The 14,113-nt window shown below is 43.2% G+C and overlaps 2 protein-coding genes across 3 annotated transcripts in view; one reads left to right on the top strand and one right to left on the bottom strand.

Moving 5' to 3' along the window:
- The window catches only part of LOC118113542 (ankyrin repeat and IBR domain-containing protein 1), a 38,642-nt gene extending 34,676 nt beyond the window's left edge, over window positions 1-3,966 (top strand). For both annotated transcript variants that reach the window (XM_035163342.1, XM_035163343.2), the window contains exon 20: window positions 755-3,966. In XM_035163342.1, coding sequence (XP_035019233.1) covers window positions 755-1,669 — 915 coding nt within the window. In that variant the 3' untranslated portion in view covers window positions 1,670-3,966. The remainder of the gene's footprint in view (window positions 1-754) is intronic.
- A 591-nt stretch (window positions 3,967-4,557) lies between these two features.
- zgc:110410 (uncharacterized protein LOC553618 homolog) lies at window positions 4,558-11,621 on the bottom strand. The gene is made up of 10 exons (XM_035164146.2): window positions 11,476-11,621; window positions 10,751-10,913; window positions 10,366-10,444; window positions 9,860-9,913; window positions 9,487-9,577; window positions 9,300-9,337; window positions 8,570-8,657; window positions 6,246-6,335; window positions 5,656-5,703; window positions 4,558-5,092 (listed from the first exon to the last, which is right to left on the bottom strand). Exons 1-10 carry the CDS (start codon window positions 11,578-11,580, stop codon window positions 4,940-4,942), a joined length of 909 nt encoding a protein of 302 aa, XP_035020037.1. The 5' UTR covers window positions 11,581-11,621; the 3' UTR covers window positions 4,558-4,939.
- Window positions 11,622-14,113: the final 2,492 nt, after the last annotated feature.

Raw genomic sequence — 14,113 nt, 5'->3', positions numbered from 1 at the left:
AAAAGAGAGAAGATTAATTCAAGAGTTGAAATTCAAATAAAGTGGGGCCAAAGAGAATCCAGTTGACAGATGATACAAGTACAGAACATGGCTAGTATGAGTAAAGTCTCACGTTAGCCTCGTGTGTTTAATGTAAAAAAACAAGTAGTATTGTCTTTCGTTTTAGATATTGTCCAAAAACTATAAAAACACATCACAGTGTTCGACCGGATGAAATCCTCATTCATCATAACTAACATGGGCACTGGGAAGTCAGAACACACTGGGACTAAATCACTATGATTTCATGGGAGATGTTGACAGCAAAAATATCCAACATTGTCAAGCTTTCAGCCTTTTGCCATTACAGAGTCGTAAAATGTAAAGCCTCAAACTCGCACGCACGCACGCACGCACGCACGCACGCACGCACGCACACACACACACACACACACACACACACACACACACACACACACACACACACACACACACACACACACACACACTCTCTCACAGCAAAAAGCTAAACATAAACTTTAAAAGAGAAAAACTGGGTCACAACTGAATTAGTTTCTTTATCTGTAGATGGTGCATATCACGTCTGATCATCATTTCTAACCTGCTGCTGCTTCTACTTTCTTTACTAAAAGATTTTGCAGGTTTGAGTCGAACTGGAGCTTTAAAAACTGTTGTTGCTGTAACTGGATGATGTGGCCTGGTTTCAGGTACTCTGCATAAACTGTGACACTGTGTATCCTTTGTTTTCTTGCAGGGTCTCGGTTCATTCGATGACGACGACCCTAACATTTTACTGGCCATTCAGCTGTCTCTCCAGGACTCTGGCCTGGCTGGGAGTGGGTCCAGCCACGAGATCCTTGCCAACGAAGCCTCTCTTGGCGCTATTGGCACCTCCCTGCCTTCTAGGCTTGAGCAGAGGGCTCCTGGTGTAGAGATCCTCCCTAGAGCTTCCCTAAGCAGCTCAGAACTGCTGGAGCTGGGAGATAACTTGGCAAGACTCAGCAACATCAACATCGGCAGCCATTATTCTGCTGCTACCAGTGTTAACGCCTCCGTGCAGCATCATGACAGTCGCCACCGGGCATACAGGGCCTCTCTACCCATACCAGTGGCCCAAGGTGGCAGCAGCTCGTCGACAGGCCTCTTCTCCTCTTCTAGTGACACAATAGATTCAAATACATGCGGCAGCCACGACCCATCCTCGTCCTCTGCGTTAGCTGCAAATGCTAACCTGCTGGGCAACATCATGGCGTGGTTCCACGACATGAATCCTCAAGGCATCACCCTGGTTTCATCAACCTCCTCCGACACAGATTCAAACCTGGGCGCACTACATGCAGGCGGAAGGGGCTGCCCGCAAGATGACGAGAAACCCGGCGTGGTCGTCCTGCCTCAGGAAGTGATGGCAGACGTGGGTTTCTGCTCTCGGAGACTGAGTGACATGGAGGAAAAGGACTGTGCCGTGGCGGAGAGGCCGACCCAGTTGGATCTTGTGGGGCTGGAAACTATGCAGCTACCGTACATGGGTGCGCTTGAACCAAGTGGAGACCCCGCAGAGCGCAGAGGCTCGAAGGTCTGCCGCGTCGACACTCCGCAATGTGACTCTATATCCGACCAGCTGCCCAGCACCAGCTCCTCTGAGTGGGAGGAGCAAGTGCACCTAGTATGATCTGATTGGCTGAGGTGGCAAGGATCTTTTTTTCTTTCTTTTTTTTTGAAAGGCCAAAAAACACTAGAGGTTGAAAGAGTTTTATTTGATGGAATGTAAACAGAATGAAGAATGTGTCAGTTCATACTTGGGTGGACAGAGGGGGAAGAAGTTTTAAGACTCTTAGTTTAGTCTAACACTGCAGTCAGGTCCTTTCCTGTGGTGACTGTAGAGGCAATCCCCCATTAACCAGCCCTCCTGAAAACAAAGCACTAACTGAAGGAGAGATTATGAATTTCAATGATATATTTCCATAAACGATTCTCTGCTGATAGAAATATGAACAAGTTGCTTTTCCTGAAAGCAGATTTAGGAGGCGAGAGATTTAGAGACGTAATCCTTGTGCAGGTATTTTATTTTTCCACTGGAGTAAAAGCCTACTGTATGTGTCTGGATCAGGTCTGAGGGAGGTTTTTCCCCTTGTGCATAGGCAGCAGTTTAATATCCAATATTAAATCTGTAGGGTACAGTCTGAGAAAGAGTTCTCATTCCTGTCCATATCTGTCGTCTTCATAGGTGCCAAACACTGACTTGCAAAAGCACAGTCTGCAGTCACCAAGTGGATTATTCACAGCAAGTTGTGCCTGCTTCTTACAATCTCAATGACTCAGCTAAACGGTAATGTGAAAGTCTCCAGCCATATTTTTGAGATTGCGGCTGAGTGAAATTTAAATTCTAAAAGCTGTAGTGTGCTGTGTAAATCTGTAGTTCCAGACCATAACGGTTGTGTACTTCATTACGTGAAACACTCGCATCATTCAGACGAGCAGGAGCGAGGTAGCACCTATTCATCTCAGAGCCTCAATCCGAGAACAGTTTGAAAAGGAAATGTCAAGAGAGCTTCAAAAACAACAAACGCTGACAGGCCCAGAGGGGCTGCTGAGCATCAATCAGCTCGCACCTTTGCAACAGCGCTTTCTGAATCCCATTGTAACTCCTGTTAAAACCAATGTCGGGGGGGTACTGCAGCGGAATGAGGAGCGTGACAGACGATGTCGACAGCAAAGTCGTCTTGTTTATACGCAGCAGAAAAAAAAGGCCAGTCAAAGAGATAATCAAGCAATCACATTCAGATTCTGGTGAATTAATCAATCAAGCCCGAGTCGCTGTAATCAATCTCTTGGTGAGCGTGAAGCGAGCGAAGCCTTCTCAGCGCCCTGCAGACGTCCCGGCCATCGAGAGAATGCGAACGTGTGTTTGCTCCAACGAGGAGTCCCTTGTTTTTTTAAACGGTTCCCTACACAGTGCCTTTACGTCAATCACAGTTATGTAATCCTCGTTCACACGTGATTCTTCTGAGTGCTAATTACACAGTATTTACAGTGTAAAGAAAAAACAAACACCTGTTACCTTAAAGTTACTTCTCTCACATTAAGTTTGAAGTGTGCAGACATGAGCTCTTGATATTTTTTTTTTCCTTCAAGAAAATATTTGTAGCATGAGGCTTTTCGTTCGTTCTAGAAGTATTAGGTTAGAGGGTAACACTGATTTCCTATGATTTGGTTTTAATGTCACACTCTCAAAATCTTTCTGGCTTTATTTCTCTTTTTTTTGTGCAGTAGGAAATCTTGTCTTACTTTTCAAAACAGTTGGTTTTCCTGTGGTTTAGAAACTCAAATCACTGTATCGACTTTGTTGATCCACTGTATGTGTGTCACCAATCTTACCTGAAGTCAGACACTAAAAATGGAGGAAAGTTGCAATATGAGGTCGGTATTTATTTAAAATGATCTTGATCCACTACAGAAACGCAATTATGATTAACTGATATGAAATGAACACATCAATGTTTTAATTGTTTCTGAACAGACTGAAGTAAATGACCGTTCTTTCTTTTCGAGGAGATGTAGAGAGCCACAGTAAATCTAAACGTAGCGATCGCTTGTGTCTTGAAGTTGTGAAACTGTGAGTGCCATATGGTTAGTGGGACTAACTTTGTCGGACTCGGTTCGTGTTTAGTGGGTTAAACGGAGCATCTAACACAAGTGTCCCTCTTTGTGTAACACTATGCTGTGCATGAAACGGGAACGAGTCTGAATAGAGTTTGTACTTCCTTAGTATTTCACCTCTAATGTCCAGGTGATTTCTTTTCAAATGGCATATAACATTTTGTAACACATTGAGATTTTCTATTGTAAAGCAACTAATCCTTGAAATGCTATTTGCACTTTCATAGTCTATACTTGATACATTCCCTCTTTATATGAAAAAAAAAAAGTTTGATGTGTGATGCCAATAAACTATGTGTTGAGTTTTAATTGGTGTGCTTTATTCATACATATGACACTGTCACAGTTTTATCTGAAGGAAAAAACTTTCTGTCTTTTAAAGGTCCAGTGTGTAAGATTGAGGTGAAAATGATCTTTGGCAGATGATCTGTGTGTTTCATCTAAATGTACAAATTAATGTTTTCTTTACCCTAGAATGGGCCCTTTATATTTAAATACTGTTTATTTACATCAGGAGCGGGTCCTCTCTACGGACGCTGCCATGTTTTTTTTTTACAGTTGCCCAGACTGGACAAACTAAACACCTTTTGAGTTTTAACGACAACTGAAGGTTTCCACAGGTTCTCGTTCATGTTTGCAAAGAAATGCACTGATAAAAGCAATCAAATTAAGTCAACTCACGCTGCAACACGCAACTTCACCACTAGATGTCACTAAATTCCACACAGCCTTTAATGGAGTTAAATTAGTTTCTGGAATCTGGTTTTACACGAGCTTCATTTGAACAGATCCCTCAACACTGGTCATTAATTGGACAAGACTTCAAAGTTAAGTGAACGCAGCTCAGCTCACAGGATGACTGAGCTACTTTGAAGTGATAATGTTACTGTGGCTGTTCAGTTTCTCTTTGTTCGCCTTCCATCACAGCTTCTTGTTTCAGAACACTGGAAATAAAAACAACAGTTAAGTTAACTTTAATGAAATGCATATTAAGCAGGCTGAATTTTGATTTAAGGGTGGCAACATATTTTACAGCAGAATAAAAATCAAATGGGAAAATCACTTAATAAAATGCCAGTGCATAATAACTTTCACTTTGATGTGTGAACATCAAGAGAAAGAACTGCGCAAATATGATAACAAGAGTGTCAAGTGGTTTGTCAATCCTAGTTCAGTATCATTGTAGAAACATGTAATCCAGTTGTAGATTTTGATATTTTAACAAAAGCAGTCGTCTTGTGTCTCTGTGTTGATTATGGGATGTGAGTCCTGGCGTGTTGTGTCAGCGGCAGAGGCCGATGAGCTGCAGCAGGAGCAGGAACAGGGAGACAATGTCCAAATAGAGGTTCAGGGCAGCGAACACATACTCCTCAGGAGACAGCTCATACTTTCTGTGTTTCCCGCCCAGGATGAGCTGGGTATCGAACACCAGGTACTGCAGAGAGACACAGAGAGATGAGACGCTTCAACAAGAGCAGCAGTGACATCTGAGGGCGGCGTGTTAGTGTGATGACAAAGAGACGCAGCACTGGTTACAGTAACCAGGGTAGTATTTCTAATCTCTTAGAGGGGGACCGTACAGACAAACAGCCCGTATCAATGATAATGTAGTTGTGAGTGTCTGCTGACAGCCTGTTCCGCTCGGCGTGCAGGCGCAGTTTGTTCCACCGGCTGACGGGAAGGGTCACAACATTTGCTGTTAATGCCAAAGGCACACAGAGAGGTAGCTGTGAAAATGAAGCCCACCGCTGTTACGCGGCGCATAATTTAAATGAAAGGGCACGAGGACGTCAGAGTCTCTCTCTCGACACTAACTACTGTGACAAACGCTGGTGGCAGGCCGCTCAGCCCGGGGATCAGACCTTACATCACATACACTTACTTGACATTCAACCTTCTTTTCGGTGATGATGCTTTCTTTCATTTCAGAAAGGTCACTTGTTTTCAATGAGTGTGGCAGAAGATCCTATTCTGTCATGAAAGTTTGAGTGGACTTACCAAGGAAAACAGCAGAGTTCCCAGGCAGGCGTACACGATGTAAAGATACTGATGAAGGAAAAACACAAATGTTATTATTATTGATCATTTCTGACACAATTGAGAGGAGCAGGTATTTAAAGGTGTATATTATTTCCTGGTCTCATCTGTTCACTCAGAAGTAGTAGTAATACATTACTGTCCTTTACTCTCTAGTTGCTCTGTACAGTGAATATGATGGTGAAGGCTGATAAATGGTGGACGCAATATTCTTCAGGACAGCCCTGTTTATTTTCGGTTCCAGTTCATTTCACGCGTTTAGCCATTTAAAATCAGCAGAATGCTTATTTCTGCACATCCCCAGCTTAAGGCAGTCACAGTTAACAGTAAACAGTGAATTTTTTTTATATGCATCAGTCTGAGATCAGTGGAACTCCTGCAAGGTTTGAGAGTGCACACTTTCTTCTTTATAGTCTGCTCAGCACGCAGGTCAGTGCCAGTACATCGTAGGAATAAAAGCTCGGAGGCTGTACGTCTGCCTCTAACTGTACTGCTGCTGCAATGCATTTCAGAGCCATTCTCACAGTAAACACAATGGCCCCTTGATTTACCTGAGAGCGCAGGATGGCACAGAGCATTGCAAAGGAGAAGAGGGTCCAGGCGAACACCCACAGGCTGCCATTTGCTGCAGTGAAGTCCCACTGTTGCCAGAGAGAGAGAGAGAGAGAGAGAGTGACACTGAATGTGAGGAGCCTCTCAAACAGAAAACTGGAGACAGAACATTTAAACTCATCACTGCCATAAAAGCCGGGGGCCGCTCAAGGTCGTCTGCATTGCAGCTGTGCCGCGAGCCACCGCAGATTACTCAATGATGAAGACATATTGCCGTTTAACACAGAAGAAAATCCTAACGATTCTGGATACAAAGATCCTGGATAATTAATCAACAAGATGCAGCGCAGGCATAGAGGAGGGGAGCGGAGGTGGGATTTTGGCCTGCGTGCCCTTCTCACATCGACTGAAGGGAAAAGATGGCAGTCAGTTCAGGAGAAGCACTCATCACCTCATGCCCAAACATTTTATATGACAACGACAGACACAAAAAAAGCCCTGTGTGAATGTGAGGTTATAAAATATAAACTTAAAGTGTGTTAGTGACTGCTCGCTCGACCAAAAAAACGATATCTTTTATGGGTCTATTCATATCCTAGTATAACCCTCGGTATGCAGACTGTTTAAACCTGGTGCACATGCCTCCCTGCCTCAGATTAATCACGAGCGAAGAGCATTTAAAAGCTCATATATTCTCTGTAATCATTAGACACCTGCTCGCCCCTTTTATCAAACCTAAGCACAAAGACTGAATATCTGCACAAGCACAAGTGGCAGAATGTGTGGAATTCCAAACTGCATTTGGGAAACAATTAACAGGGACTTAAAATTCAATTTGACTTCAGCCACATTTATTTCATCAGTCTCTATTTTTTATTTTTTTTTTGCCTCACTGCTCGTTTGAAAACTTTTGTCCTGGATGTGATTATGAGCCGAGTTATCAGCTCCACTTTCTGCTTCAATACATGTGGAGCTGTTCTTAAAGGGTCTCCTCACTCCCGCCCTTACTAATTAAACATTTGCACTAATTAAACTATGAACCAAGTGTCATTGTGCAAGATTAACACTGGTACAACAAACTGTAAAATGTTCAATGTCTTCCAAAAGAAAAATCTTTTATTTAATCTATTTAAAGACGTCGGCCTGTATGTGGAACAAATATCTACACAAAGCGTTCATCTTATCAGCTTGACATTTGGCATATGTATTCTTCATGGCCACGGGAAGTGCAGTATTCAAATTGGTGCAATTTGAACATTTCATTGTTAATAAAATTGGAGTAAACAGGCAACCAGTGCTCCGTAGCAGTCAGAGGGGCAGTTCACTGTCAGTCTGCAGAGTTTAACATGTCTTCTTCTACAGCCTCGGATAAACTACAGCAGCAATATCTATCTCTATAATTTTTGCTGTAATGCTTTATATCGAGCTGAATTACAGAGCTTTTGTTTTAAAAAACTGTGAACCTGGGTCTGAGGATAGTGTCGCTAAAAAGTAATTCAGCAATTCAGTTTCATTATACGAAAAACTTTGACTATAAGATCCTCACTGCAGATAAACCAGGCAGGATGAACACCAAGTTTTCTAACTTCACTCTGCACCATAGACTGTTTATAAAAAGCTTTGCACACAACGTCCAAAGACTCACTAATGACAAGGAATCATTCTGACGTAGCTCTGCAGCATCAACACAGGGAACAGAACATTCCATGCAGGCAGGTTCAGAACAGGCACTGCAAATGTTAAATTTGCAGTAAATTCTCAACAAGATTCTCGGTGAGAGTTTAGGAATACAAGTTACTGGTTTTTCCTTCCTTTAAAGTACATACCACTGCACCAAATGCACCAGAAATTACTTTTTTAACATCAAAATAGAAAACAATTGGCTTTTTAAAAAAAGCTATTAGACAGTTAATAATGAAAGGAGCCAGAGGGACAGGGTTTAGGAAATAACAAAAAGCCTCCAGGCTATTTCTGAACTTAAGATTTATGGTAGGAGCCAGAGTGAGGACAGGCCAGGTTGAGGTTTAACTCTGTCCCACCCCTGGACACAAGGAATTAACTTGATTGACAAATGCACTGATCTCAGCAGTAATCACAGTTTTGCCTGGACAGCAAACCCATCAGAGTTCTAAACCTCTGCTGATGGCTGCATGGAGAAAACACTGCCAGCAGCTCGGCTCGACACTTTTCACTCTGACTGCTCGGGAAACGCAGCTGAGTGTGTGGACGTTGTGACTGCAAAGCAAAAGTCGCCGCAGTTTACCGAATTTACACTTTTCCACTAAAACTGCAAGCTGAGTTCAAAGTGTGGGACAGATCTTACCTTTGACTGCATCGCAAACAGAGTCAAGGCAAAGGACACCAGCGCCGTGGCCCCCACAGCCCACAGAACTGCTTCAGCATCAAAGTACCTACAGACAGAGATATCAAACACATGTGTGGTGGCAGAGACACCCCATCGTACCACGTCTAACTACTCGGCAGGCGGCGTGGATGCATGAACAGTAGGGTTCTGTTTTCATCCTAAAGGGGAACATTTCTTCCTTGGAAGAAATTTGTTATTTTCTCATTTAAGTCTGTATTATATGTCTCAGCTAGAGCAATGGCAGAGACCCCCAGTGGACACGCACTGCATTATGTATTTCCTAAGTTCATTTCATATCAGCTGCAGCTTCAGTTATGGCAATATCCTATAAATATGATAATCTGAATATATTATTGATAGTCAGGCCTCAGCTGGTGCCTTTGCTGACAGAGTGACATGCTGTTAAAAAAAAAGAAATGTCTCTCAGATGGAAAAGGTAACTTGTGTTTACACAGGCACTGGTGCAGAAAAATTGGTTTTGAAGTGTTTGTGATGCTCCGGGTGGGAAATCTGATTCCATGGGCTTTTTTTTTTTATTTGGCACACCAACAATGAGAGCAGCTTATCTGGGTTTGATGGCTTCATCGCTGCTGACGAACATACTATCAGATATGGATCGAATGGGGGCTGTTATTGTGCAAATGAGTCGGCACGGCGGCGGGGCTCGTCCTCGGAAACAAACACTCACACTGCCACAGATCCGAGCATCAGGCCCTCTGCGACAGTCTGAGTCAGGGAGGAGGAGAGACGGAGGGAGAGAGGGAAGGAGGGGGAATGGAAAGTAAATACAAGGCAAAAAAAACAACAACAACAAACTGGAACTGAGCAGGTGTGCTGGGGGTTTCATTTGATGGCTGGCTGGTACCGCTACTCACAAACAGGCCCAGGGCGATGAAATTGAGGGGGACTCGACGACGGAGGTTGTTGCAGCAGGACAAGGCCACGATGAGCACCATCACCACTGCCCTATTTCACAGAGAATATAGAGTGTGTCGTAAATAGCAAATAAACAGGCCATCAGCGGGAAATAAGCACTGTGTTCAATATGCGAATCCACTGAGTGCACTATTTATGCACAGTCACGCTGGACGGTGCTGAGAGTGGGATTCAGACTCCCGTGATGAGCTGTGATTTGAATCCTGTGGATTTCATGCAGGTGAGACACTGAACTGAAGGTTTGAAGAACTGGTCAAATGGAGAAAAAGTGTCTGGCGTTGACGATCTCACTGGATGTTTTGGAAAGCTTACATCATGCAGTAGGAGAGCCAGTAGGTGTCCAACGCCCATTCCCGGAGAGTGACCCTGTTATTTGATGAGGAAAAAAAGGAACAGGGGGAGAGCGGAGTGTTTAAAGGAGGCAACATTTATTCGATAGAGGCAGCAGAAGGATTTTATTAAATATTAACAGAGGACGTAGCATTGGGCACATGGGAGCTGAGCACAATTTATGAAAAGAAATTACAGGAGCTGCGTTCTACCACATCCATTATACAAAACATATAAAGCTCTCACACTACTGCCGGCTAAAATATTATGTGGTTGAAAGGCTCTTTTATTCTCTACCAACTTGTCTCGACTCACATATTTATGGTGAATTCAGTGAAGCTTTGGGTTTTTGTGGGCATGACAATGTGATACCCTGGGATGAAGGATGCTACTGTGACAGACTAAACTGCAGGTGGATGGATGGGTAGGTGTCTGTGGTGGGCTCCTCTCTTTTAGAATGGAACGCCCTTTGTGTGACGGAGCCTCACCAGTAAAGAAAAGCACAGATGATCCCGACTGTCACCAGCAGCTGAATCATCAAGGTCAAGTAGACTTTCCTTATGAAACCTGACACGGACACAGAGCGAGGTATGACAGACAGTAAGGTAAACAGACAGGGGGAAGATAGAAGACAATGCCAGAGTGAAGCAGACAGGCAGGTTCAGGGCTGTTTACGCTGCAACCCTGTATCAGAAATATTCGATTCCACCAAATCTGCATTTCCTCCTCTCGTTTGAAAACATTTGTGATGTGTGGCAGGGTACAGCTGATCAGGGAACAGCTTTGAATTACAAATCAATTTCAAGATAATTCTGAAAAGCTAATTAGTTGAATTTCGTAATTTAATTTACTTTATCCATTTTCAGCTCTCACCTCTTCGTATAACAGCGTCGCTGAAGCCGCTCTCCTCCAAGCCGGAAGAGTATTCAGGTGGAGCTTCAGTGAACTGCTGGGGGCCTCCTGCTGCTCCCTCAGAAAGGACCACGTTATCATAGAGGCCGGGAGGGGACACCACCATGACATTTCCTTTCCCTACCTGGATGAAGAAAAAACTAAATTACATGTCAGGCGTCTTCGAGACAATTATAATCATAAAATCAAAAAAAACGATGTGAAGTGTGGTCTTGGTTTTCACGTTGATGCGAATCAAAGAAAGAAAATCTCTCAACTCTGCTTAATCAAATGTTCAAACAGTCCTTGTGGACATTGTGATGATTAAGGTTTTATAATGATCTATGATCAAAGCCTGGTGCTGGGGGATTTTGGCTGATGCTGAACAAACAGAGGTACATTTAATCCAAAAATAAATAGGAGAGAAACCAGAATTTAGTTTAACACATTCTGGGGCGGCTGTGGCTCAGGGGGTAGAGAGGGTCGTCAACAAATGAGGGGTTAGTGGTTCGATCCTAGTGTCCCCAATTTCCACTTGCCAAAGTGTCCTAAGGCAAGATACTCAACCCAAAATTGCCCCTTGTATAAAAAAGGTGCTGAACATAGATGCACTGTATGTACTGGGCTGGTGACGTGTGCGTGAATGGCACTTTGAGGTGTCATCAAGATGAGAAAAGCTCTATATAAATACATGGCATACTACTAACCTGATAGCTGACCCCTGTGTAAGTCCCCTCTTTGGACTCCTGGTGGTTGTACGGTGGGGGACGAGGTCCATATCCACCGTTACTGCTGCTGTTGGTTTGGTCCATCCCACTGACAGCTTGCAAGATCTCTTCACCAACCGAGGCACAAAACTGACGGAGAAGAAAGGTCAGAGAAACAGGCGAGTTAAGGTCACGGCGGAGACACAAAAGCATCCCTCTGAGTAGTGTCAGCGCTTCCATCAGGGATGGTAAATTGGCAAACAGGGCAATGTGGCACAAATACATGGGTAATTACAAAAATGATGCATCGCGCAAACACTGAGAGCCATCCATGACTAACATCCATAATTATGGCCGTAAGCCTCCATTTAATAGAGCTGTATGTATATTTAATGGCCAAATAGGTTGTGGTTAATGGATCTCGGAGGAAACTCAGTTGTCATCAGGTGGGACGGACAGACGGAAATTTATTTTATGAGGACATGAGGGTTTAAAGTCCTTGATTTTCCATGAATCATTGGAACATAACATATAATTAGCTCCACAAGATAAATAATGACAGAGAGCCTATAAAACAGTTTGAAATGGATATTAATATATAGTTTAATCATTAACAATATACTTCCTGTAATATCAGTAACTAGTAAAAAGTTTGACTTATGTTTCAGTATCTTCGACTCAGACTGGACAGGAAATATATGTTTGTAAATGTTATTTTTATAATATTTAAATGACATGAGGATGGACTTTCTGCCCGGAAGTCTTGAACATCCCTTCTGTCACATAATGAATGAAGCCCTCTCACCAGCGCCCCCTTCCTTGGGCTTTTCTGCTCGTCAAAAAGTGATCAACTGCTGTTTGACACCAGGTTCGCTCGGCATGAATCAAATAAGAGCAGCTCAAATCCATTAGAACGTGTCTTACCTCTGCTGTGACGAACAGGAATCTGCTCGGCTGCTCTTCCTGTTGTCGCTTCCCCAAGTGGGCAAAGTCCACCTGCTCACAGCCGGTTCCCACAGAGACAGGACTTCAGCTGTGTGTGTGTGTGTGTCAATGGGATATTCAGATGAAGTTCTTAAAATGTCATTAAACCAACCTGGCAGGCTCTTTGTCAGAGCACGTCGTCTTTGCCTTTTTTCTTTGACCAGGGCTGATCCACACCGGCCTCTAGAGCAAGTTCATACGAAGCTGTGCTGTTTGTTATACATGTTAATGTCATGTCACTTCATTAGTGCAGCCTGTGTGTGTAACATCTCATCCAATGCAGGACAATGACACCCTGGTTAAACCCTGTGGGTCACATGACCTCCCCCGCTCACCTATGTTACACATTGATAACGCTGCTGGTGGAAACAGTGACGGAGAGACGGATCAATCCAACCTACACAAAAGGGATGAAGGATATTGAGTCGCGTGGAGGAAGAATAGCTGAAGACGTTTTACTCTATGCGGAAAATACATGTGCTAATATAGGTCAATGCAGTCTTAGTGCTTCTCCATGGAGAATCGGCACTGAAAGGACCATAGTGACTTCATGAATGAGAAACCAGAAGCTCAAGCTCTCGAGTACATTGTTCTTTTCCCTTTTCTTAGCCTCGACTGAATTTAATTATACAACTGATTCAGTGTTGTACTGTGATACTTAAAGTGATTATGCTTCAGATACATAACAATAATAATCATAATATATATATGATAGATTTTATATCAGAAGAAAACCTTAAATATATATCATAAATAAACACATGAATAAGTAAAACCAAACATTAAAAGCAGATTACGAAAAGCAAACACCTGTCAAAACATGAGACCATAGAATCAGGTCACCAGGCATTGACACCTAACAGTACATCACATGTGACTCGGAGTAAAACCAAACGTTGGAAACTGTTTAGTGATCGAAACAGATTTGTTTTAGGTTGTGACTTGAACAGTCCAATAGCGTCCAGCTGGCAGATGAGGTGGCCCAATGTCCTACGTGACCTCTGCATGACATCTTGTCAAGTCATGGAAGAAGAACTACAGAGTGTGGTAGAGCTGCTTCATGTGCAAACACTCCAACTCAACGTGAAATACAGGGACTCTGCAGGAGACCCAAACAATATAAATGATTGTTTCAGTATTTGAAGGTGAGGTTTCATGGTGTATAGGCACCAAAAACTAAATTAATTCCAAATTGACTGGGTGGCTGCACATCACATAAAAGGGGAATTTCTGCAGGGTGACAGTTTTTTTTAATGCAAATAGTTCACACAGCAGCTGATGGCCACTATTCATATATCAAGCAAACACTGGGGGGCACTAGTCTCCTTTGCTTCTTCTGCTAATTGCAGTGATTTGGTTGTGCCTCTCCCTCCCTCTCTCGCTGCCGGCTCTCCAACACCAGCAGCAGCACAGAGTCCTCCAGAGACCGACTGCCTCTTCACTTAAACTGCTGGATCACATCCTACATTCCTGTCACTCAACATTGGACACGTCATCTTGTTTCTTTTTGTTTCAAGTGTTGCTTAAAGAGAAATGGTTTTTTTTAGGTTTTATGTATAAAGAAATTATGTTAAAAAACACCAAAATATAGATCTGTGCATCGTATTTGAAGAAACTTTCGGCTTCTCTGCCACAAACTCTGTTCTCTGGGACG

The sequence above is a fragment of the Hippoglossus stenolepis genome, chromosome 8 (genome assembly GCF_022539355.2).
Source record: "Hippoglossus stenolepis isolate QCI-W04-F060 chromosome 8, HSTE1.2, whole genome shotgun sequence".
NCBI classification, from domain to species: domain Eukaryota; kingdom Metazoa; phylum Chordata; class Actinopteri; order Pleuronectiformes; family Pleuronectidae; genus Hippoglossus; species Hippoglossus stenolepis.
This window is presented reverse-complemented; position numbering and strand designations above follow the sequence as displayed.